This window comes from Sphaerodactylus townsendi, linkage group LG01 (genome assembly GCF_021028975.2).
Source record: "Sphaerodactylus townsendi isolate TG3544 linkage group LG01, MPM_Stown_v2.3, whole genome shotgun sequence".
Lineage (NCBI taxonomy): Eukaryota > Metazoa > Chordata > Lepidosauria > Squamata > Sphaerodactylidae > Sphaerodactylus > Sphaerodactylus townsendi.
The window spans coordinates 68,026,151-68,052,151 of NC_059425.1; the positions used below are offsets into that span (position 1 = coordinate 68,026,151).

General features: G+C 41.3%; 2 protein-coding genes across 7 annotated transcripts in view; one reads left to right on the forward strand and one right to left on the reverse strand.

The window, feature by feature from the left end:
- BABAM2 (BRISC and BRCA1 A complex member 2) overlaps positions 1–14,443 on the reverse strand; it is a 166,438-nt gene extending 151,995 nt beyond the window's left edge. Inside the window, exons 1-3 of one of the 4 annotated variants that reach the window (XM_048513689.1) lie at positions 14,328–14,443; positions 12,923–13,075; positions 6,086–6,162 (exon numbers count right to left, since the gene is read on the reverse strand). In XM_048513689.1, the coding sequence (XP_048369646.1) occupies positions 6,086–6,162; positions 12,923–13,050 (205 nt within the window). In that variant the 5' untranslated portion in view covers positions 13,051–13,075; positions 14,328–14,443. Of the gene's footprint in view, positions 1–6,085; positions 6,163–12,922; positions 13,076–14,098; positions 14,119–14,246 lie in introns of those variants that run through there. The other 3 variants (XM_048513850.1, XM_048513618.1, XM_048513775.1) reach the window with 3 other exon arrangements.
- A 56-nt stretch (positions 14,444–14,499) lies between these two features.
- Positions 14,500–26,001, forward strand: part of RBKS (ribokinase) — a 77,901-nt gene continuing 66,399 nt past the window's right edge. For all 3 annotated transcript variants that reach the window (XM_048514189.1, XM_048514099.1, XM_048514277.1), the window contains exon 1: positions 14,500–14,802. In XM_048514189.1, the coding sequence (XP_048370146.1) occupies positions 14,693–14,802 (110 nt within the window). In that variant the 5' untranslated portion in view covers positions 14,500–14,692. The remainder of the gene's footprint in view (positions 14,803–26,001) is intronic.

The window sequence follows — 26,001 nt, forward strand, 5'->3', positions numbered from 1 at the left end:
CTTACCCTCAGTAAGTAAGACAGAAGTACGGACACTTAATTTTTTTCCCCCTATTGCAATATTTTGTGGCTTTCCTTCATAGGATTCTTCTGCTCTTGAAAGATAACATTCACACATCTAGTGTTCCTGTTTGCTGCTGTTTGCTGTTTCCCCTTGTGGCCATTATGAATGACTTTTGCCTACTTACAGATATTTTCTTCTAAGCCACAATTCTCTTGCAATCTGCAATTTGTGAGAGGTAATATTTCTGATATTTTCATTTGATATATATCAGCCACAAAATTTACAGGGGTATTGTTAGAAACACCAAACAGAGCTGAGTAATGACAAGAATGGTCCATTGGATATTTACTGTGAAGGGCCTTTCTCCTGGTAGGTTAGGAGGGCATCTTGTACGGGTGTCTTCTCTCCCATTAGCAAGGAGGCAGGAAAAAGTTCTTGCATCAATTCCTGTTGGAGCCTTGGGAGCCATCTTCTCCTCAACCCTTCTGGCACAGCAGTAAACAATGAAGGACATATGATAGAAACAGAAAGTAATGTGGCCTACAACAGATAGAAAGGCTCAACAGGAACCAAACATTAACAAATACAATGCAAATGAAAAAGAATGGAGACCTGTATCAGGGACTAATAGAGAACCAGGGAGGGCCAAGATGCCCTCCTAACCTACCAGGAGAAAGGCCCTTCATGGTAAGTATCCAATGGACTGTTCTCCTGGAGGTGGAGGGCATCTTGTATGGAGCCTTCCTGAGCAGTGTCCCAAATACGGGTGGGCCTCATCAGTACCCGATAACGTTCTCCAGCACCCTTTGCTAAAGGCTGTTTCGGCAGAAGAGAAGGAGTGAATCCTATAATGCCTAACGAAAGAGGAAATCGAGGACCAAGTAGCTGCTTTACAGATTTCCTCAACAGAAGCTCTATTTCAGTAAGCTGCATTGGTTGACATGCTTCGAGTGGAATGCGCGGTGATGTCAGGTGGAATAGACAGGTCTGAGGCTTTGTAAGCTTCAATGATGGTGGCTTTCAGAGTGGAGCTTATCGCTGCTTTTGACATCTGGTTGCCTAAATTAGGTTGCAAGACGTAAATGAATAAACTCTCCAATTTCCGGATGTCCTCAGTTCTTATAATGAACGCCTTGAGGGAACAGCGAATGTCCAAGTTGTGCCAAAGTTTTTCCTTAGGGGGCGTCGGATTTGGGAAGAAGTTGGGAACCATAATTTCTTGACCCAAGTGAAAGTTGGAACTGACTTTTGGAATGAAGGTTGGGTCTAGACGGAGAACAACCCTGTCCTTGTGAAACATACAGAACTTAGAGTTAACCGACAGGGCTCATAACTCAGAAACCCTTCTTGGTGATGTTATAGCGATTAGGAAGAGAATGTTCATCCGAAACCACTTCAAATGAATAGTTTGCACCGGTTTGAATGGTAAGTGCCGATAACACCGCATGGGAAGCAAACACCAAGAAGGAAACCCTGATAGAGAAAATCTAAGATGTTATGGATAGAAGAATATTCTGGGTCAAGACCGTGTTGTCTGCTCCACCTAACAAACACTTTCCATGATGAGTTATAGATGTTAATAGTAGATCTCCTTTGAGATGCCAGAATGGTTGAGGCAACCTTCTCTAAGTAGCCTTTCTGCATCAGATGGCGCCACTCAATCACCAGTTGGTCAGCTTGAGCCATTTGGGATTTGGGTGCCTGATGGGTCCTTGAGACAACAGGTCTGAAATTGGTGGAAGAGGCACAGGAGCTCATGTCGACATCTGAATGGTGGAGTACCAGGGACGTCTGGGCCATCTCGGAGCCACTAGGGTAATGGCTGCTTTCTCTGCAGATATCCTTTGTAGGAGATGGGGAATCACTGGGAATGGTGAAAAGGCACATAGGAGAGTGGGAGGCAAAGACGCTGAAAGAGTGTCCGTCACATAGGCTGACTGATGGTAATGCTGTCTTATGAATTGGTGAAGTTGTGTGTTCTGCGGGGAAGCAAATAAATCCAACTCCAGAGTGCTGACTAGGAAGCTGTGTTGGTGTAGAACGGTCTGGACCATGGTCATGTCATGAGAAGCTTGTTCCCTCAACTTTGAACGGATAAGGAGGTCGTTTAAATAGGGGTGAATGTGAATCCTGTTATCTCAACAGAGTAATGGGCACCAAAAGAACCTTGGAGAAGGTCCTTGGGGCTTTGGTGAGGCCGAACGGTAGGGTGCGAAATTGAAAATGTTGTTTTCCGAAGCAAATCTGAGATATTTCCGGTGTGCTTGATTGACGGGAATGTGGAGGTACGCCTCCATCAAGTCCAGAGATGTCAATAAATCTTTGTGACAAAGGACTGTGGTGATGGACTGGAGGGTTTCCATGCAGAATTTGAGTAGTCTGATGAACTTGTTGATCCACTGAAGGTTGAGTATGGCCTTCCAATCGCCATAGCACTTGGGGAACTGTGAAAAAATGAGAATAAGCTCCAAAGCATCTCTCCGAATGAGGGACTGGTTCTATGGCTTGTATATTGCAGCAGGTGATGGACCACTTGAAGAGTTCTGTTGGCTTTGTCGGGTTTGGTGGACGGGGGGAGACCATGAAGTGGTGACTGGGTAACCTTTTGAATTCTATGAGATATCCTGTGTTGATTATCTCCCTTGTCTATCTGTCCACATGGTCTCCCTGCCAGGCATCTTTGAAAGCAGGAGTCGACCCCCAACAGGAATGTAGGGGTAGTCATTGTTTTGAAGGGCGGTCAAGACGAAAAGGCTTCCCTGGCTTATTATAGGGACAAAAGGAAATTTTATTGTGGAAAGATCCCTGTGATTGCCAATGAGAACAACTGCCATACCTAGGGGTTCTAGGTGCCCTGGGGTTGGTCCTGCCTGATAAACTTGGGCATGGCCTTCTTCTTGTCCCGATGAGCACCTGGTCAAGTTCTTTTCCAAAGAGAGTTTCGCCAAAGTAGGAGTAGCCAGAGACGACAGTTTTGGAGTGCGAATTGGCTTGCCATGGGTGCAACCAGATGGCTCGATGGGCACAACATATGCCAATAAGGAGTGAGCCACCAGTGTCATAATGTCATACGTGACGTCGGTTAGGAAGAAATTTGCAATGAGGACCCTCTCTACATCCTCTTTGAGGTCTTGCTCTTTGGGAGGAATCATGTCTAGAATTCTCTTGAGCCACACCATGGTAGCCCTAGCTACGGTTGACAAAGGAGCGAGGGCTTTTACGGATGCCGCCAACCAATCATGGGATTTACAAAGTACAGTGTCAGCCTGTCTATCTAATGGGTCTTTGAGGTTACCTTCTCCCTCTTTGACGACCAGGCCTCCAGAGTGGAGAATCACCACTGGAGAATCAACCGGAGGCACCTGCAGCATGGAGTGAAAATGCTGGGGGAGGAGATAAATTTTTTTGAAAGAGGTCAGGAGTCCCTTCTGAGCTGTAGAGTTGAGCCATTCCTGGCAGATGCACTTTTCAAAGCATTCTTTTTAAACAAATCTCCTCTTTTTAAGCAAATCTCCTTCATTATTAAATATTATACACCACGCAGGTTACTGCAATATAATTTTAACTACCGTAAGTTTAAATCATATTCCTGTAAAATAATTAATGTATAGAATATTTTATATAAATGTTAAATTTTTGAAAATATTCTCCTCTTACATGCACTACTAGGATGTATGTTGCTCTTCCACTCATGGAACAATTTGGCACCACTTTTTTAGAAAGCTGAATTGAATCCAAATATGCTTTTGCCAGCCCAACTGCTGTACTCAAGCCACTTTATGATTCAGATGGATTTGGTAAGATGACATTCAGCATTGAAAATGTGGACACAGTTTTGGAGACCTGATGGAATTGCATTGCTATCTGGGGTGGGGGAGGTAATACTAACCAAGCCTAGCTATAAGAGTTAATTCCAACCAAATTCAATAGACTTTACACCTATTTAATTACAATGAAACAGATTCATAACTTAAAATCTGTTAGTGGAATATTACACCTGACAGAAAAAGAATACTGATGTTGAAGTCATCCCCATTTTTCAAAAAAAAACCAAAACACTCCTTCAGTTTTAAAGGGAGAACCACTTACTTTTGATAGTCTAGGTATTCTTTTAAATTTAATAAATGCATTGTGATTTTTAAAATAATTTTCATCTGTGGAACCATATCTATAGGATTTTTACCCACATACTTCCTGCTCATCACAAAAACCCCTAATGTTTTTGTTTCACTCAACTGAAATATTTGATGCCCAGATATTAAGTTATTAAAGGTATTAAAGTTTCAGCTATCCCCCAGACGTTATATTTTCAGTTACTATGCAGTAAGCAAATATACAGGCAATCTGAACATTTAAACAATATGATCCATGTATTGTCGAAGGCTTTCACAACCGGAATCACCGGGGTGTTGTGTGGATCCTCTGAAGCCGCAGATACAGGCAAAATGTCAGGAGAAAATGCTACTAGAACATGGCTATACTACCAGAAAACCACACAACACCCCAATATGATCCATGCTATTCTCATTAAATGACTTTTTTAAGAACATGAACAAACAAGCTTTCCATAAACAAGCAAGCTGTTACCTATACAAAACTCTTGCTTTCCCATTGCCTTTTATTGATGACTGAGAAACATACATTTTCTAGTATACATTAAAAACATTTCTGTCTCTCGATGCTGGGGGCCCCGGAAAGAGTGGCAGAAGACAGCAGAGGAAGAAGCCAAGATGAAAACCACCGTAGCTGCCTCAACCATATGTCTTGTGGAACAACTTTGTCTTACAGGTCCTGCAGAATTGCATCAGGTCCTGAAGGGCCTGGATTTCACTGGACAAAGCATTCCACCCGGTTGGGGCCAGGGTCAAAAAGGTTCTGGCTTTGGTTGAGGCAAGTCAGACAACTTTTCAGCAAGGAACCACCATCAGGTTTTCACTTGCTGAGCAATATTCAAGGAGTATACCAGGAGAGACGATTCATAGGTATGCTGCCCCCACACTGTTTAGGACTTTAGAGGCGAGTACCAGAACCTTGAACCTGATCTGGTACTCCACCCAGAGCCAATGCAGCTGGTGGAGCACCATTTGAATATGTGCTTGCCACAAGGTCCCTGTCAGGATATGTAGTTTTCCCTTTTAAAAATTTTCGAGAGGGAAAACTACATATTGATAGAATTAGAAGTACAACCATGTACTTTTAAGTACAACCATGTACTTTTAAGGCTGAGTACAACCATGTACTTTTAAGGCTGAAAAGGTACCCAGCAGCAGAGTTTGCAGAGCACATGTCCCGAGGAAACCTTCAGCAAATGGCTACAGGTACAGAGGATCACTACAGCACCATAAAATGTTGGGTGCGAGAGCTTTAAACTCGTGCAGGAAGAAATGGTGGGCTGGGGGGAAAAAAACTCTTTCTCCTCTGACACTTCCTTTGTCTGTCTGGAGAATAAAATGAAAAGGTGGCTTTTTTTAAAGCTGTCCCCAGGACTTCTTATTGGGCTGTGCAGAAAGGACCTATGTCACTGTAATAAAAAAAAAAGTTACATTGCCACATTCAAAAACATCATAGTTTCCTAATATTTAAATATGTGCCCAAGTAAGGCCAGAAGGGGATTGATGCCTTACTGGAGTTTAAAGGACTGGGAGGAATGCGATTGGAGTTCATTGATTGTCACACCCAGTCATTGTGAATGTGGGAAAAGAATGAAGAAGGCAAACCTTCAGTGAGAACAGGACAGTATTAGTCTAAAGCTCAAAAAGCTTCAGTGGTTGTCCCTGCAGTTAGCTCTGAAGAGCTGGGGATCATGGGAGGGAGGACATGGAGGAAAGGTCAAAATAAAAAGAATAAACAGCTAAAATATATGTACGTTTACATTACTTTATTACACCCAAACCAGAATTTTTAGATGTTATTCTCAAGAACTCTCACTACAATAATAAAGGCCATGAGCCTTTACAAACAGCCAGAAACACATGTCAGATAATTTTAATAGAACAATGTCAGTTAATTATTATTAAGCAGGCTCAATGTGAATACCTGATTAAATATATGTGAAAATAAGGAGAAATTATATTTAACTTACATTTCAGAGTTTCTCCAGCATATGGAATATGCAATTTAAAACGATCACAGTTGGGTCCAAGAGTTAAGGATGTACAGCTAAAATGAAAGGAAGAGTAAAGTTATAATTTAAGTCATACAGTATCAAATGTTGACAACAATAAGCAATGTGTCCATGAGGGAGAGTGACATTGGTTGTATTTGAAAGATCTTGTGCTATAGCTCCCTTTTTACCACAACCATCCTAGAAAACATCAAGACAAGGGTGTTGTAAAGCAATGTGTACATATTAAGTGCTCTAGAACTAAATGAAAAAGACAACAGCCATGGTCACGCCACTTCAGCCTGTTAACAAAATTAAAGTATGCATGTTTTGAAATGACTGTTCTGTTTCTTAACATGTTCTTAAACATTCTTCAGTAATGCCTATCAATTTTTGCACTGCCCACACCAGGGCTAGGATATGTGATTTTCTGGCACTCACATACCTAAAAGCTCAGGTCTATCCGAACTCTACTACTGACTGAGGCTATAGTTTTAGGGTAAACTTCTTCAGTCCAAGCAAGATCAGCATGTGAACCACAGCTCTCCCTACTTAAAACCAAATTGTTCCTGAAGTTCTGACTTAAATAGCAGTATCTCATAAAAAAAAATTCACATGCACCAGAAAATTTTTGCCTTTCAGACTGAATTTATAAGGACCTACTGAAGCATGTATACCTGGATGACATATGGGATATGTATGATGTATAAACCTGCCTAACTAATGGAACTGGCCAAAAACCCTGCCCCCAAACAAAATTATTTCCATCTGCACATACATGAAGCCTCTTACATCCAAGAAACAAATTCCACATAAGACATATTTACCCTGAGTCAGCCTATATTGATATCTGCATCAAGAGCTCTTTCACTATGCTCCACCAACCATCTTACTCACTTACTCTAGTTTAACCTTCTGAATTCAATGATTACAATAGTATGTGACAGTGCCATTTTTATTTTAAAAGATTTATAAAGCTTTTAATGTATCCTAAGATAAGAATCTTTTTTTCTTTTTATTTTGTATATATTGATAGAAACTTTACCAAAATACATGTTTTTTAAAAAATGTTTGAAGATTCACTGCAGAGAATACCAATAGGATAATATAAAAGTAACACCAGTGTGTACTTTCAGGGATGCCCAGAGTCTTCCTTTAGTGTTATATAGCTGTTTTATGGCTCCAATAGACAGAGAGAGGGAGGAGACAAGGCACCAAAAATAGAGTCCAAAGCATGCAGAGGGGAGTCCCATTTCTGCATAAAAGAGTTCCAGCTCTGGAGTTTAACTGGGAATTTCTCAATGCATTATTAATAGCTTTCCCCATAGTGTTCGGTGAAATGAGGATTCAGATGTGCTCAACATGGACCTCAGCTTATTCCTCATTCAGATCTGCATAGACCTGGGTCTTGCAGCTATGCTCTTTCTTTAGTCTGCTAACATAAAAGCTTTGAATATCCATACTCAGAGAGGCAGCCTGAATTAGAAGCTGAAAGAGTAAGACTAGGGCTTGGGAGTTCCAAGTTCATATCCCCATGAAGCTTGCTGCATAACTTTGGACAAGCAACAATCTACCCTATAAACAACCCTATAGAGCTACTGTGAGAATAAAATGGAGGAGGAGAGGCCAATGTGACCCTACCTGACTTCGCTGAAAGAAGGACAGCACTAAAACTGAGTTAATAAATCATAGTTACTTTGGGTCAGTTGGTTGTTAATGAAAAAAAAATCTTGATCAGTTTACAAGATTCTCAAAACAAGCCACCAGTAGCAGAGTAGTTGCTATAATACAAAGTCTGACTGAGTGATATCAGAACTCATGGAAAACCTATGAACACAACCTTTAATCAAGTTTATGGATGCTAAAGAGAAATAAATTGAAAGTTTTTAGTAAGTCTCCAGGAAGAAATTGATCACACACATAAAAAAGATTTGCTGATAATCATAGCTGATTGGAATGCAAAATTAGGAAACAAAGTAGACTCAAACATGGTTGGAAAATTTCAGCTAGGAGCACAAAATAATGCAGGAGACCATGATTTATGGCTCCAATTACCATGAACTCAGAATTCTGTGAAGCCAACAATTTGTTCATTGCAAACATGTATATATGGAAATGAGTGGACAGCCAATACAGAAACCAAATAGATTATATAATCAGAAGCAGAAGATCGGGAAGCCCTATACTTTCTGGTAAAACAAAACCATGAGATAACTGGGGTACAAATCATGAATTGTTAATATAAAAAATTAGAATAAAGCTGAAGAAAAGCACCAACACATTCACAGTGCCAAAATACACTCTAAGCAGAATTCCTGAAGAGTTTAAAGACAAATATACAGAATAGATTTGCATTACTAAGTTGAAGTGAACAAGAACTAAAAGAACATTGGTTGAAATCAGAATTATTCTCAAGAAAGAACGAGCAGAAACTATTCCTTTAGCCAAAACAAATGAAAAGACTTGATGGATGGCTGATGAAATTCTTAAAATTGCTAAAGATAAACAAGAAGCAAAAGTAAAAGGTGGCAGAAATAGAATCAGATGTCTAATTGATTTGTTCCAGCAACTGATACACAGAGACAAAGAAAACTATTATGATAAGCAGTGTGAAGGAAGTGAAGAGAACAACAAGGAAGAACTAGAAAAATCAAAGGAAATTTAAAGCATGAGTAGGCACGCTGAAAAATCAACACAGAAATACACTAACTGAACAAGACAAACTAAAGAAAAGATGGAAAAATATATACCAAAGAAATATGTAGAATAGATGAAAGAATGACAGATTCCTTCTTTATGCAAACCAATGTAAATATAAGAATATGAGACAATTTCAGAAGAAAATCAGTTTGTATTTCATATATGACAGCAAAGCTTTTGACTGCGTGGATCATGAAAAGCGATTGTTGAATGTCCCATAGCATCTCATTGTTTTGATGCATAACCTGTATGCTGAACAAATAGCTACTGTTAGGACAGACTGTGGAGAAACAGAATGGTTTACAGTGGTGTCAGACAAGGATGTATTTTATCTCCCCAGCTCTTCAAGCTATATGAAAAACACAAAAGGAAAGATTAATTAGAGTTAAATGACAGTGGAGTGAAAATTGGTGGAAGCAATTTTAACTAATTGAGATATGCAGATGACATCTCTTTACTGGCAGAAATTAATGAAAACTTGAAACGTCGCCTGATGAAAGTTAACACACAAAATACTAAAGCAAGAGTACAGATTAATATCAAGAAGGAATGATGACTGGAGGAATTACACAGCTTTAAGCCTGATGATGAAGAAATTGAAATGATTCAAGATTTTCTATTCCTTGGCTCCATCAACAACAAAAAGGGTTACTACAATCAAGAAATCAGAAGGCCACTGAAACTAGGAAGGTCAGCCATGAACAAACTAGAAAAGATCTTTAAGTGTAAGGACATGTGGTTGGCGAACAAGATCAAGATAATTCATACCACAGTATTCCCCCTTATTATGCATTGATGTAAAAGCTGAACAACAAAGAAAGCTGACAGGAAGAAAGTTGAGTCATTTGAAATGTGGTATTGGAGGAAAGTTTCATGGACCCGATGGACCGCCAAAAAGACAAATCGGTGGGTAATAGATGAAATCAAATGTAAACTCTCCCTAGAAGCTAAAATGACCACCCTGAGGCTATCATACTTTGGTCATGTTTTGAGAAGACAAGAGTCACTGGAAAAGACAATAATGCTTGGGAAAGTTGAAGACAGCAGGAAAAGAGAAGACTCAATATTAGATAGATTGACTCAGTTAAGGAAACCACAGCTCTCAGTTTGCAAGACCTGTTAATGATAGGAGGTTTTGGAGCTAATTAATTCATAGGGTCATGTAGGTCAGAAGCAACTTGACAGCACTTAACACACACAGAGCTGATGGAAACCTTTCTGGAAGATCACACAAGATCACACAAGAAATTTCTGCTTTTGCAAAAGTTTCCTACACAACACCTGAGGAAAAATAATAACATATTGAACCTTACAATAAGAAGAAATATACTTCCCATTACAATGAAAAGATCTAATAATACAACATTCTTAAAAGCAATACTAATGCACAACTGAAAGAAAAGTTGACAGGATCTGCAGTCATACTTTGCCAAATTACCTTTTACTGACAGAGATACATAGGAGATTTCAAAAACTGCTACTATCTGAGCAAAAAAACCTCAATTACCTATATACCTTCATAATATTACACAAAATGCCAAGAGAAAAGTAGATGAAAAACAATGCATCAAAATAAGAGATAGGTTTGTTGGAGAAGATAAGATAGGACAACTAATAATCTTCTACCTGGATAATAATTTTCTTTTTTATTCAAAATTAGGTAGGCAACACAAAATTATCTCCATTCCCAAATTCATTTCAGCATAGCACCAGCAATGTCTTTTCTATTTAGTTTGGGTACAGAAAGTAACCTAAAGATTGGCAGCTACATCAAAACAGTATTGAATCCCGAGGCCTAGAGAAGAAGACAAATACTGTGGGACACTGCAGTATCATCTCCCCATCAGCTGCAGTTAAGATCAAATCTTAAAACCACCTTCTTGGATTCATCCTTCCTTGAAAACACACTATAGTCCATAATATAAAGAACATAGAGAATGTATTGACCACTTGTACTCAACTGAAACCAGAAACAAGGGAAGAAAATCCAATCCAAAACAACAATTTGAGTAACCATATGAATAGAATAGAATACTTTATTTACGGTCAGTGATCAAAAATGAGTAACCATATGGTTGAGAAAACAGATAACCAAAATATGACAAAGGAATACCGTATAAGCTGAGTTTTTCAGCCCTGTTTAAAGGCTGAGAAAAGCTCCCTCGGCTTATGCCCGAGTCACCATTTTCTATTAATCACAAGGAGGCTGGGGGGAAGGCCAGGACAACCTCCCTGCCCCCAGAAGCTGCTTGTTGCTGCCCTCATCGAGGGTGAAGGGGGAACCCCGAGGCACCCTGGCTGGCTGGGCTTTGTCAAACTTGGGAGGCAGAGGGAGCTCCTTATTTGGGCAGTGACATCAGGGGGAGTCACTGCCCAAATAAGGAGCTCCCTCTGCCTGCCCGCTGGGTTTGACAAAGCCCAGCTAGCCGGCAGGCAGAGGGAGCTCCTTATTTGTTCAGTGACTCCCCCTGATGTCACTGCCCAAATAAGGAGCTCCCTCTGCCTCCTGGCTTCCCACCCTCGGCTTATACCCAAGTTAATAAGTTTTCCCAGGTTTGGGCAGTAAAATAAGGTGCCTCGGTTTATACACGGGTCGGCTTATACACGAGTATATACAGTATATCATTTTAATAAAATCTCATCAAAAAGCCTAAAAATTATGTGGTGCATAAACCTCCCTAACAAAAAAAAAAACAACCCTGTGAATTATACATTCATAATCAAACTGGAGCAAACGTGTTTGTGCAAAAAAATGTACAACTTTTTCTGGTTGGAGAAGTTCAGACATGGTTTTTTGCTTTCAATACACAAAGCTATTTCATCAGGTTCAATATAGGCATGTTAGAAAGAAGTCCTAAGTAGGCCAATACAGAAATCTACACAAAGAGGCTTACCCCCAGGAAAGTATCTTTGGGGATCTGCTGTTAAGATACTTAAGACAAAGGCTCATTTCATTACATCAATATAAAATGAGCAGTACCTAAAATTAAAATTTGAAAACATGATTTCTTTCAAACGATTAGGCTAAATAAGCTACAGAAGAGTGCCTAAGTAATACAAAAACTATGTAACAATTATATGAGCAAAATATAGAGTTAAGAATGTGTCTACCATGTTGTCCAAGCCGTTTTCCAATATCTCAAAGATGTAAGTTGTTGGACTGAACCCAATGGGAACAAAAGACACAAAAAAGCTAGTCAGACTATCAGTGATTGAGTGATTGAGAGGAGCAGCAACAACTGAAATCTCTTTCTAATGTATCTCTTTGTGATACCTAAGACTAGGTTCACTAATTAAGAAGTTTTACAAAGGCTTGGCCATTCTACAAATATTGTGAGTTTCCCAATGGCAATGAAGCCAAGGGAAAGAGTGATGTTTGAAGGCTTGCCAGCTCTCGTTTTTGAAAGAAGGCTAATTAATGCATCAGTTGTATTTTGATCACATAACTGAAATCCTTTCATTTGGTGCTCATCAGAGATGTTAAGATTTTTGTCAGCATTTTTGCCCCACGCATCACACTCAAATGGGTCCACAGTAATTGTTAAGGGTGTCTACAGTGCAGCCTTTTATCTAACTAAATGTAGTCCCAGCAGCTCCATGACACATACCCTGCTGCATGCAAAAGTGAATACATATCCATTCTGCATCTGGCAACATGCAAACAAACAAACCCTAACACCTCTCTAACATTACTACACCCAATTAAAAGCGAATGACAATTTAGTCATTATTGGAAAAATATTTCCAGAATAATTAAAAAGACATGTAATAATGATCCTTTCAGAGAGGAAAACCTTAGAATGTGCTGTTGTTTTGATTTATTTATATGGATTTACCCATGACAGAAACAAACAAACACTTCAACATAAGATCATTTCTACCATTAATTGTTAACAGCTATTGACAAAAAACAATATCACATTAAGTATTCTTCCCAATAAGTTAAAACAAAATGTGTACAGGATTGTAAACGACAGCAGTTAAGAACTACTATAATTACTTCATTACAGATCATCAACAACCACAAAAACTGTTGCTTCCTGACAACAAAAGCAGCAAAGCAGAACTCTGAATAAAAAGTACAGGACATCATTTTGATTCATTCGTGGTACTTACCCAGATTTCAGATCTGTAATTCTTAAACAGTTTGTTGCATCCAATCCTACCTTTCCATTTCTGACCACATTGGAAATCAAAGGAGAAAGTGATGGAGAAATTCTGTTCAAGGCAACTTCGGGGGACATATTTATTTGTTGGCTGCACTCAGCTCTGCAAAATAAACAGTTGAAAGATCAGCTATGACATTTTGATACATTCCTTTTTTTAAAAAAAAAATGACAGCTCAGAGGGTAAAAGAAAAAGACACAGATGGGGCAAAGACAGAGGAAGACAGTGAGAGGTAGCCAAAAAGAGAATGACTACAGAAACTTGAAGCCAAGGAACAGTAACTGAAATGAAAGTCATCATAGACTGCTGACACCTACTAACTCAATTAAAGTTCATAGGCATGGTCACAATTCCATCTCCCCCCCCCCACACCGCCCCCTCTCTCTATATATACACACACATATCATCTAAGTTACCCTCTCATCTGTTTGAACTGGTCATCTATGAGGTACAAAATGTTTAAAAGCAAACCTACAAAACCTGAACATCCAGCTGAATATAGTCCACCAACTATACAGAAACTTCCTGGTTCTGCTGCCTGCCTCTGCCTTACTTCAGTCAGATGAAGGCCTGTTTTAGACTAATACTTCAGCACTGGAAGTTGGACAGTGCTCATTTTATTAAGCTCAAAATTAATTTAGTTACTTTAAAAAATCTGAATGCTTTGAAGTAATGTTTATTTTTGGGAGGAGTTTGTTCTCCATTTTAAACAACCTCCTTGGGCAAAGAAAACAAACATATCTAGCTAAGCCAGAATTAAAATTAAACAAACATCCACTTTTGTAAGTTCCCGCTCCAAAAATCCTGTTGGCCTCTAAGGTGCTTCTAGATTGGAATCAAACTGTAGCTAGAACTTTTATTGCCAAAACTAATCCATACACATTATTTCTCAGCAACCCAATAACGTCGCCCAACTCTATAATGGGCCGGGGGGGGGGGGACGGGACGGGCAGAGAAAGCAATACGGCTTGTCTAAAATCATCTAACAGGTTTGTGGGTCAGATGAGATTTGCATTCATCTCGTAAAAATAGCCACATTTCACCTGCTATAAATTTCGTCTGCAGTGCATCCATTACAGGCACAGGAACCTTTATTAACTAACAACGGTAATATTTATTGAGCACCTGCGATTATAAGCTGCAGAGGTATTGCCAAAATAATAAGGTGACCATTCCAAGAGCAGTGGCTTAAGTCATCAGGGTTCTGCCCCATATAGCCGAGACACGGAAGGGAAGCCCCACATTCTTCCATGATGCACACAGCCCAACATACCTATACCCCCGCCTATTTCCTCGACCTGCCCCAAACGTTGCTACTTGGGATACCTTCAAGGACCGGAAGATGCAAACAAACCTTTAAAAAAAACCGGCCCTGACCACAGCCTTAACCACGTCGCCTCGGCGCCTGCGCAAAACCGCCTTCCCCTATGCTACGTGCGCGTACATGCCTCCCTCAAAGAAGCCAAGCGCGCTCCCAAGACCGACCGTCTGGAAAAGTCAACGCTGGGTCTTTCGACGGCGTTTAGGTGGCTAACGCGTGCCTGAATAAATAGTTGTGTTTCCTGCTGCTCAAGAGCGATGGGCTAGATTATACTGAATCTAGGAACTTGTCCCATTCAGATTTGGGGTGGAAAAAGTGCTCCGTAATAATGTTAAAGTGTGAATAAATCGGGGGGCTGGGGGACTTCTTGGGTAAAGCAGGCCTAGGGGCGGTAACGAATGCAGGTTAAAGTACAGTTGTGGAAAAAAAAAACAAGACGTCTTGCTGTTGTTGAAATGGCAACTCCTCAGGTCGTGGTGGTGGGATCCTGCATGACTGATCTAGTGAGGTTAGTATGGGTAGTGTATCCTGCATGTTCTGCAGTTGCTCTTCCATTTGGAGCTGGGTTAGTGTTTGATTCTTTCATTACACGCAATACTAAAATTAAAAAAGGGGGCAATATGTTAGTTTATGCAGTCCAATCCTATATATGTTTAGTGTTAAGTAAGATCCGGAAGTCAAACTTTCTCTCTAGTAAACGTGAATGGTCTTCACACTTGTTGGGAGTCGTACAAATAAAGTGACTGTATTCAGCTCAAAGTCTTCAAGCTGCTGCTGTTGCTGCTGCTGCTGTTATTAGATGAAACGACAGAAACTTGTTTGCATTTATTTAGATGTTTATACCTTGCTCCCCAGTTGGGATGCAAAGCAGCATACATCATTCTCTCCTCTTCCATTTTAGCCTTGCAACAATCCTGTGAAATAGATTAAACTAAGAGAAAGTGACTACCTCGTGGTCATATAGTGAACTTCCATGGCTGACGGGAAATTTGAATCTGTATCTCCCAGATCCTAGTTTGACGGTTAGATTGCCCACCAATCCTTTGCCTGGTGCTCACTAAGTGTTTTGAGATGTGCATGGAGCCAAATGTTGCTTTTATAGTTGCAGCCGCCAGCCCCAGAATCTTCATTTTGTGACTGATGGTAAACTGTGCAAGAACATACTTTAAAACTGTGTTAACCTTAAGAGCCATCCTATTAAAGAGAGTTTATGCCGGAAATGTTGAAAAATTATTATTTGAGTTATACATAAACCTCATTCCCTGGTATTTTGTGTTGGCTCTGCCTCTTGTGCAGCCATTTTGTGGCTGCATCCACAATCCTGTGTCAGAATTCCAAAGATCTCTGCCGGCCAACAGCTTTACCATGTCAACATATCCATCTCTGTCATTTTAGCTCTCTTCAGATTCTTGGTGCTGTGACTGCACATGCAGAATGAGCTCACTACACGTGATCCTCCCAACATGTGCATTAGCCACTTTTTCTGTAATGGGCAAAACATAGACTTTCTGCCTTTGTACATTTGTACCAGACCTGGGGTCAGATATGTATGTCCTGAAACTGAAATATACACCCAGTGCCCCTTTTAGAAGAAGCAACCGTTACACGATCAGTTATTTGTCCTGTACATGTGGTCAAACATGAGTGAACAAGGCTTTTTCATCTGTAGCCTGCCATTGATTGTGGAAATAGTGTTCAGTCACTGCTGCTTCAAGAGCTCACTCTGTAGTAGACTATGCAGCTGAGTATTGCATTGTGCCAGGCTTGCGAGAATGAGGTGCACACTAGGACAAATTGGATAAAAATAGAAAATTGTTGTAATATCAAATCCTGATAATATGTCCTACTTTTTTGAGAACAAAACAAATAACCCTGAAACCCTAGCACACATTTCTTGTTGTGGGCAAACAATATACAAATAGCTTCTTGGGAGCATCCTTTTCCCTCTCCCTTACTATTTTTACTTTCCAATGAGAGGAACAATGTCTATTTTTTTCCTGTATCTCTTTGTTAATACTGATTGTAACAAGCTGAGTGACTGAGGAAAAAAAACCAATTAAAAACACATGCCTTAAATATGTGAAAGAAGCAAAGCAGCATTGAGCACATTAAACCACAGAAGCCTCCCACAAAGTCAGAATGGACAGTAGTGATAAATCTAGGCTGGTGATTATTTCTCACTCCAAACATATTGCATCTTTTATGGCAACATGAGTCTTTTATCCATCTTTAATTGTGGCAACTTTGGTCAGTGTGGCTTTTGCTAATAAGCTATCAAGAGCTCTGAATATACCTTAGAGAAAATATAGTTTAAAAAATTTCCTTCCAGCTGAGACTTTCAGGACAGTGTACAAAAACACAATGAAAATACCCCATAATTAGAAAAAGCAATAACATCAATACAAAACACACACAAAAACAAGAGTCGTAGCACCAAAATTTACAAAATCTTGGGCAGCAAGTCAATCAGAGCAAGACAAAAATGATTAGATTAACAAAGAAAGAGGGATGCTAAATGCTAAGGTAAATAAACATACATTGACTTGCAGTGCAACAGTATATGTATCCTTCTAAGTACATTGAAATCAATGGGCTTATAAGAGTATGTTTAGGATTGTGCTGTCAATGGCACATGCAGAATAATGCACTTTCAAAACACTTTCACAATGGTTTGCAAGTCGATTTTGCTATTCCGCACAGCTGCAAAGTTCTTTGAAAGTGGGTTGAAAGTGCATTATTCTGCATGTGCGGAAGGGGTCAATATTAAAGTTTAACAGAGGATAAACTATGCAGATAGTGGCAGAGTATCACCACTGAGGTGCCCAAAAGGCTATGCCTCTTGTTGCCTTACCGAATAGAGGTATATTCATTAGGACCTCTGCAGCCAGTCTTAATGCTTACCTGGTACTGGAAAAAGCTGTCCTTGAGATAACTGCTGAGTTGTGACAGACACTTGCAAAATCCCAACACTTTGGGGGCACAAAACCTTGGTCACAAGAACATAAGAAAAAACCTGCTGGATCAGACCAGAATCCATCTAGTCCAGCACTCTGCTACTCACTGTGGCCCACCAGATGCCTTTGGGAGCTCATATGCAGGATGTGAAAGCAATGGCCTTCTGCTGCTGCTGCTCCTGAGCACCTGGTCTGCTAAGGCATTTGCAACCTCAGATCAAGGAGGATCAAGATTGGTAGCCATACATCAACTTCTCCTCCATAAATCTGTCCAAGCCCCTTTTAAAGCTATCCAGGTTAGTGGCCATCACCACCTCCTGTGGCAGCATATTCCAAACACCAATCACACATTGCGTGAAGAAGTGTTTCCTTTTATTAGTTCTAATTCTTCCCCCCAGCATTTTCAATGAGTGCCCCCTGGTTCTAGTATTGTGAGAAAGAGAGAAAAATTTCTCTCTGTCAACCTTTTCTACCCCATGCATAATTTTATAGACTTCAATCGTATCCCCCCTCAGACGTCTCCTCTCCAAACTAAAGAGTTGCAAACGTTGCAGCCTCTCTTCATAAGGAAGGTGCTCCAATCCCTCAATCATCCTCATTGCACTTCTCTGCACTTTTTCTATCTCTTCAATATCCTTTTTGAGATGTGGCAACCAGAACTGAACACAGTACTCCAATTGCGGTCACACCAGTTATGTAAGGGCATGACAATCTTTCAGTTTTATTATCAATTCCTTTCCTAATTATCCCCAACATAGAGTTTGTCTTTTTCACAGCTGCTATGCATTAAGTTGACATTCCCATGGTACTATCAACTAAGACGCCCAAATCCCTTTCCTGGTCTGTGACAGATAGTACTGACCCCTAGTCACATTCCAGTTAATTAAGCAGATGAAATTGTTGTTGTGTCTCTGTGGCAGATTCCGCATGGGCCAAAAACAGCAGTGTGAGAACGGTTTTGGCCCATGCGGAATCCACCTATGAGTAAGAGGTGGTTTTATGACTGCATATCAATCCTACCTTCCTATCTCACTGTGAGCCTTTAGGTTATCTAGTTAGCAACTGAGTTGTGTGATTGTCTTACATCCATGGTGGCGAACCTATGGCACTCCAGATGTTCATGGACTACAATTCCCATCATTGGCCATGCTGGCAGGGACTGATGGGAATTGTAGTTCATGAACATCTGGAGTGCCATAGGTTTGCCACCACTGTGTTACATCATCAGACAAGGATTTGATTGGTCCACAGGGCTGGCCACCTCAAATCCTCTGCCCATTAAGTTTAGAATTTTCAGCCTAACAAGTGTGCTTCTCGGTACTTGGCTGTGGTGCCTTGATCCACCATTTGGACTTTGATAACCATGTTCTTGGTGCTTTTCAACATGACTTCTTGACACCCAGGGATTCTGTAACATATGTGTGCCAATAAAGGCTTGTTGTTGTTGTTGACTCTGTAACATAAGGGCTAGATATACTGCCTTATTAATACTCTGGATAGATGCTGAAGGATTACAGCTGGAATAGTAACTTCTTGCTTCTTGAATTTTGAAGCACGTTTCTTGAACCAATGCTGTTTTTCTGTGTAGTTAGTCCTTTCTGTTTTAAGTTTTATTATTTTAATCCTCACTGCCTTTTATTCTCTTGTTTATATTTTTGCACAATTTTAATACATTCTTTTAATTATATTTTGTGGTATTTCATCTCCAGGTCACTTCAATCTAATTCCAGTCCCAGATCTTCCTGGCTATACCTGCCAGGTTAACTGTTTAGTGAAATTCATGCTGCAAGTGGTCTCTCTGCAGGCGTGACTTACTTGTAATCCCAAGAAGATTGGAAGCTTGCCCTTTGGCTTCTGGATGTTGCGGTAGTCAAGGGACTAGTGGCAGCTACTATCATAGTTGGGGTTTGTGGATTCAGATCCCAGGATTGTGCAAATTTGTTTGTCATTGATCCATACCAAAAATCCCTTGGACTAAGGGTTTTTGACACACCCAGGTTTAATTCTAAGACTCACTCTGTTATTATATATCCAGAATCTTTCCTTCTTGCAGTACTTGTAAATTATTTGAATGCCTTTGTGTTTAGACCTAGTATTGCATAAGAATACTGTAGAACGCATGAGGCCTTATGGTGACTTGGTTTGAGTGTCAGATTTGTATATGCACCTTCTAAGATTACGTGTATGGCAAACCACGTGAGGTGTTTCTTGGTCATGGCACCAAATTTCTCTGTCTCCCCAGGAGGACATTTGTCCTTTTCTGTAGCCATTTTCAGCCAGCAGATTAAGGGTGTTTTGTTTTGTTTGGCATTCCCACAATGATCACTCTGTACTGCCCAGTGTTTTAGTTGTTGTTTTTATGTTTGTGTATGTGTTTATCTCTAGCTTTAATGGTATGCTTTCTCTTGGTTTTAATAGTATTTAAGATGTAGATTTATTGTGTATACTTTTAATTTGTTTAGCCCCCTTGGTGATCCTGATCAGGCCAGAAAGGTGGGGTATGACTTTTGGAAAAAAAATTGTATGTGGTTCAGCCATGATGCGTAGTTTAATCCCACACACAGGTTAATCTGCCACACAGGTAAGGTTAATAAAATGACTGTAACTTGAGAGAGATTTCCAGAATGCTGAAAGCAAGTCCCTTCTAGTCTTGGTTTAAAGTTCAGACCAGGAAATGCCTTTTGTTTTCCCCTTCCTTTGTCTCCTATTTTGATATGCATCCATATTCAGTACTATAGCATCAATTCTAGGTCTCGTTCTTTCCATTTAATCTTAGTTGTTTTCATTCTCTTCTAAGATTTTGAAGGAACTTTTTCTTCTTTCTGGTTTGAAAATTTGCTTTGGGATCTTTAAGAAGAGCATCTCCTTAACTGCAAGATCATTATCTCTGCCTACATTCCTCCACTCCCAATGATTTGCCTAGACTTCTCCACCTTTCCTTTGTCTTTTTTGCCTCCTCCAGAATGCGTGCCTCCTTTCATGTTGCCTTAATTTGCCTGAAGCCACCTTCTAGCTCCCTTTCTCCATCCACCCTTAAACAGGTCTTTAAATGTTCAATGAAATATTTTGCATTACTGTTCCATTTGATTATTAGTAAACCTGTAATTAAATACTTCTCACCTATGACACAGCAGATATATTGTGTGGAACATTATGTTATTGTTCAACTAAAGGAGAGAAACATTGGTTTTTTTTGTGAGCTGCCTTGAGCAGGTCTCTGGAGAGGCGGCATATATTTTCTAAATAAACGCTGAAGGTTTTTCACAGTTGGTTTATTTTTAATTTACACTTCCTGATTTTTTGTGACTGAATCCATAAGCTACATTCCTTGGCATGTACAGATAAGTTTGTCCTAGACGCAAGATATCCATATGCTACTGAAGATATTATTCACATCACTAAGATATTTGTTATAATCCTGGTAGCCAGTTTGTTTATTTGCTAAATTCTAATGCAACTTTTGTACTAAAATATTTAAAGTGGCTAACAAAAGTGAAGCTAGTGAAAAAGACGGACAAAGAGGATATCACCCTTGTCTTCTTGTGTGATTGTATTCTAGCAAAAATTCTTTAGCAGGTGTCTCTAGTAGACTGGTCCATCTTGCTGCCTGTGTGGAAGATCTGCTTGCAAGACCTGTGGAACTGTGGCTTGCTCCCAGACTGCTTGTGAGTTCCACTCTTATATCTGTAGTGGGGGAGTGGTTCAAGTGATTGTCTACATAGAAGCTACTTAGGTAATTAACTGGGGCTAATTAGCTCATAGAATTTGATATAGGATAGCGTAGGTAATTAGAATGTATTGGCTAGTAGTTAGTAGTTAGTTGATTTTGTGGTTAGTGGGACAAGATAGTTATATATTTAAGCTAAGGTAGTTAGGTGGATCTAGGTTAGTGTAGCTATTAGTATTTTATTCTTGGATCCAAAATTGTTGTGGGATAGGTGACTGGGGGGGCAGTCGGCCAGGTGGGTGGTGGTTTTTTGTGTTCTTTTCCTTGGATGTTGAAGGGGGTTTCTGGATGCCAAGTGGCAGATGAATCCAGGTTACCCCTCCTTTCTATCATTTTCTTCTTCTTCTTCTCCTTCTTCTTCTTCTTCTTCTTCTTCTTCTTCTTCTTCTTCTTCTTCTTCTCCTTCTCCTTCTCCTCCTCCTCCTCCTCCTCCTCCTCCTCCTCCTCCTCCTCCTCTTTCTTTCTTCTTCTATTTTCTTCTGTCCAAATTGGTTTTTTTTGGGGGGGGGGAGTTTTTTCTAGTTATTGCTTGTTTTCTAGTTATTGCTAGTGTTTTCTGCTGGCTAATATGTGGTGCTACTGCCTGTGCTGTTTAATCGGCATGGCTACATATTTACCTGATTCTGGGGACCGCCTTGTGCAGTTCTGCCAGGAAAACAAGCTTGGAATCACCAACACATTCTTCACCAAGCCCAAGCGGTGCCTTTACACTGGGACATCTCCAAATGGGCAGCATCGCAACCAGATAGACTTCATCCTTTGTCAGAAAAAATTGAGGGGATCAGTTTGTTCTGTGAGGTGCGGGTGCAGACTGTGGGTCTGATCACCAGCTCCTTATAGCTAAGGTTAGGGTCAGACTGTGCAAGATCTAACGTCCTGCCATGCAAAAGAAGTTCGCTGTCAGCAACTGCACAATATGCAGTTGAAGTGAGAAACAGGGTGGCTTTACTCAGACAGGAAGAAGGAGAGCCCGATGAACTATGGACAGAGATCAAAGGAACCATCATTGAAACTGTCCCAAAACATGTTCCATACAAGAAGCAAATACGTGGTGGAAACTGGCTAACTGCAACCACCCTCCAGATTGCTGATAAGAGAAGAGAGGCTAAGGCTAAGGGCAGGTTAGATGTGGTGAGACAACTCAATACTGATTTCCAAAGAGAAGCTAGGAAAGATAAGAACAACTTCCTAAATGCCTGATGCAAGAGCCTTGAAAAGAAAATGCAAGAATATTAAAAGAACGACAACACCAGAAAATTATTTAAGACTGTGAAACAGGTGAGGAAGCCTTTCTCTGCCCATCAAGCAACCATCAAGGATTATAATGGAAAGGAGATCAGCGACCAGCAGGACATTAAGAAGAGATGGAGAGAATATGCAGAGGAACTATATGCTGGCAACAGTGCTGATCACACAGAGGGACTTGAAGTGGATCAAGTGGAACTAGAACCAGACCTGCTGGAAAGTGAAGTAGAGCGGGCCCTGAGGCAGCTGCCATATAACAAATCACCTGGTATTGATAGAATCCCTGCTGAGCTGCTCACACCAGTCCCAAGAGCTGCACTGACAGCATTATGTCAGAAGATCTGGAGGACTTGCACATGGCCAAAGGAATGGAAAAGATCAGTTTTCATTCCACTACCAAAAAAAGGTAACTCCAGAGACTGCACCAACTATAGACTACACCAACTATCCCGCATGCCAGCAAGATACTTTTAAAGATTATGCAGAGGTGATTGGCCAACATCATTGAACAAGAACTTCCTGATGTCCAAGCTGAATTCTGCAAGGGCAGAGAAACCAGGGATCACATTGCAAACCTGAAATGGATTATGGAAAAGGCAAGGGAGTACCAGAAGAAGTTCTACTTATGTTTAATTGACTACACCAAGGCTTTTGATTATGTTGAGCACAACAAGCTCTGGGAAGCATTGAGAGAGGTAGGAGTGCCTATACACCCAATCAAATTGATCAAATCACTCTATGACAACCAAGAAGCCACAGTGCGAACCAGGTATGGGGACATAGACTGGTTCAAGATCAAAAAGGGGTACTAGACAAGGATGCATCCTCTCTCCTTTTCTATTCAACCTCTATTCAACCTCTATGCAGAAGTGATCATGAGGAAGCTGGACTTAAATATTGGGGTGAAAATCAGCAGAAGAATCATCAGCAACCTACTGCCCTCAGCATTTGCCCCTCCCATGCAAACTTCAGCAAGGCTGGCTGGTTCCTTTCAAAAGATTCACCAGCAGTCCTGCAGGAAATTTGGTGCCTGTACCCAGAGAAAGACCCCCATCAGAGCCCCTCCCCCACTGAAATGTCTACCACAGAGCCATAACAGCAAGACTCACCCCCACCCCCCATCTCCCACTGCTTTTTTTGCACTATTGCGGTGCCACGGAGCATGGGATGCATGATTGTTGTGTTCAGGCATGTGGCTAAAGGCTCAGGTTGTGATGTGATTGGTAATTTGGGGGGACTTAGTACAAAAATCATGAGGATCCACAAGGATCAGTGTTTTTAAGCAGGTTTTTGCACCACGGAGCATTGGATGTATGATTGTTGTGTTCAGACATGTGGCCAGGGACATGAGCTGTGATGTGATGGTGATTTTGGGGTGACCAAGTAGAAAAATCAGGAGGATCCATGAGGTGCTTTTACCACATTTTTGTGCCACTGTGGCACCATGGAGCATGGGATGTGTGCTTGTTGTGTTCAGACATGTGCCCAGGGCATGAGCTGTGATGTGATGGTGATTTTGGGGTGATCAAGCGGAAAAATCAGGAGGATCCATGATGATCTGTGCTTTTTTACCACATGCATGATTGTTGTGGGTAGGTGGCAAGCAGGGGCACTGGGAGAGGAAGGTGGGGGCGTGGCGAGCAGGGGAAGGGATGGAGGGGGAAGGGGAGGGAAAGCAGCATTGAAAGCAGCATTGTTTGCCTAAATTCGGCATGGATTGGGGGGATTTATTATTATTATTATTATTATTATTATTATTATTATTATTATTATTATTATTATTATTATTATTATTATTATTATTACATATATGTGCATATTCATTATGGGTAATCTATCTTTATACTCACCTCTTGGAATCCCCAAAGGTCTTCGGGCGGTGAAACAACATAATATATAAAAAAAAATAAGCAGGAGCAGACCGTAAAATACAAAACATAGGCTCCGTCAGACTTATAAACATCTTGGGAATACATAAAAACAGCGAAGCTAACAATTAGCAAATTAAACAAGAGGCGCCCAGGCTCAATTTAAAACCCACCCCAAGAAGGCGGGGGAGGTGCAGGCTCTCAATATGAGTGGTAGGAGCTCTGTTGTACCAGTGCCCAAAGCAGGAGCAGTGGGGGGGAGCCACCATATCAGCGGCTGGACACTCCAAAGGCCCGGTGGAACAACACAGTGCCCAGGTTGCGTCCTGCGGAACTCTCACCAAGGTCCCGCAGGGCCTGGACAGTTGGTGGGAGGGTGTTCCACCAGGCCGGGGCCAGCGCTGTGAAAGTCCTGGCCTGTGTGGAGGCCAGCTGCATCATTGAGGGGCCGGGGACCACCAGCAAATTGGTCCCCGGCCCCTCAATGATGCAGCTGGCCTCCACACGGGCCAGGACTTTCACAGCACTGGCCCCGGCCTGGTGGAACACCCTCCCACCAACTGTCCGATCAGCAGAGGCCGAGTAGGGACATATGGGGTGATGCGGTCCCGAAGGTACGAGGGTCCCAGACCGCGTAATGCCTTAAAGGTCAGAATCCACACCTTGAAGATGATTCGGAATTCAAACGGGAGCCAATGCAGCTGGCACAACACAGGCTGGATATGCTCTCTAGAGGCGCCTCCTGTGAGCAGGCGCGCAGCTGCATTTTGGACCAGCTTTAGTTTCCGAATCAAACGCAAGGGAAGGCCCATGTAGAAGCTGAAGTTACAAGGCTTAGTCTAGCCTGGAGGTGACCGCTGTGGCATGGATCACGGGTGGCTAGGTCCGCTTGGGAGGAGTGAAGGGGGCCAGAACGCCCGATTGGCCTGACGAAGATGGAAAAACGCAGTCCGGGTTGTAAGGGCCACCTGGGTCTCCATTGAAAGAGACGAATCCAGGTGGACCCCCAGACTGTGAGCGGAGGAGGCTGGCGCCAATGAGGCCCCCTCCCACACCGGCGGTTGGAAATCCCGAGCCTCTCCCTCACGGCCCAGCCATAGGAGCTCCCTTTAAATCTCCCCCCCCCTCCACCAATCCACGCCAAATTTAGGCAAACAAAACAACGCTGCTTTTCAACATTGTTTAACAGGAGCCCATGAGGCTCCCAACTCCATGAATCCATTTGATTCCAGGGGTGGGGGGTAAGCGTTGTTGCAGTACTGCTGGGATGTGCTCATGACATCCCAGGGTACCCCAGAACCCTGGTTGGGAATCACTGAGTTGAGGTAATATCTGAGAAAGTTAGGTGGTATTCATAAAAGCTCATGTTGAAATAAATGTTAGTCTTTAAGGTGCCGTCGGACTTTTATGTATTTAAGATACAGCCTGTGACATGCATTCTTCCTGCAATTTGTGTGTCAAATCCTGACATTCAAGATCTGAAACAACAATCTTGGTAAAGAGATAGGTGGCATTACATTGTGTGGAGCATGGCACGTAGTGAGATAAGGGGTAGGAACATAAAAGATGTAGCAAGGGCAAAATGGAGAACTAAATAAGAAGTAATAGGGATACTGGGCCATTGGGTGCAAGATACTGGGACTTATGGTGCAGGAACAGAGGTGGTGAAACACATAGCACAAAATGTAGTATTGGAATGCTGAAGAGGTAGAGTAGGTTTGTGTTATGCAGGGAAATACCGATTCTGAACATTCCTCTGAAAACAACTGCCTGCAAGTAGAAACTAGCACATGAGGGATTTTTTTTAACTTGAGGAAACGTTTAGAAGTGAGATTCTTCTCCTGAAGTCTAAAGCCATACACAGTCTGAAACAAACTGCTGTAGTATTCTGCCAGTTCATTCTGTGCCCTCAC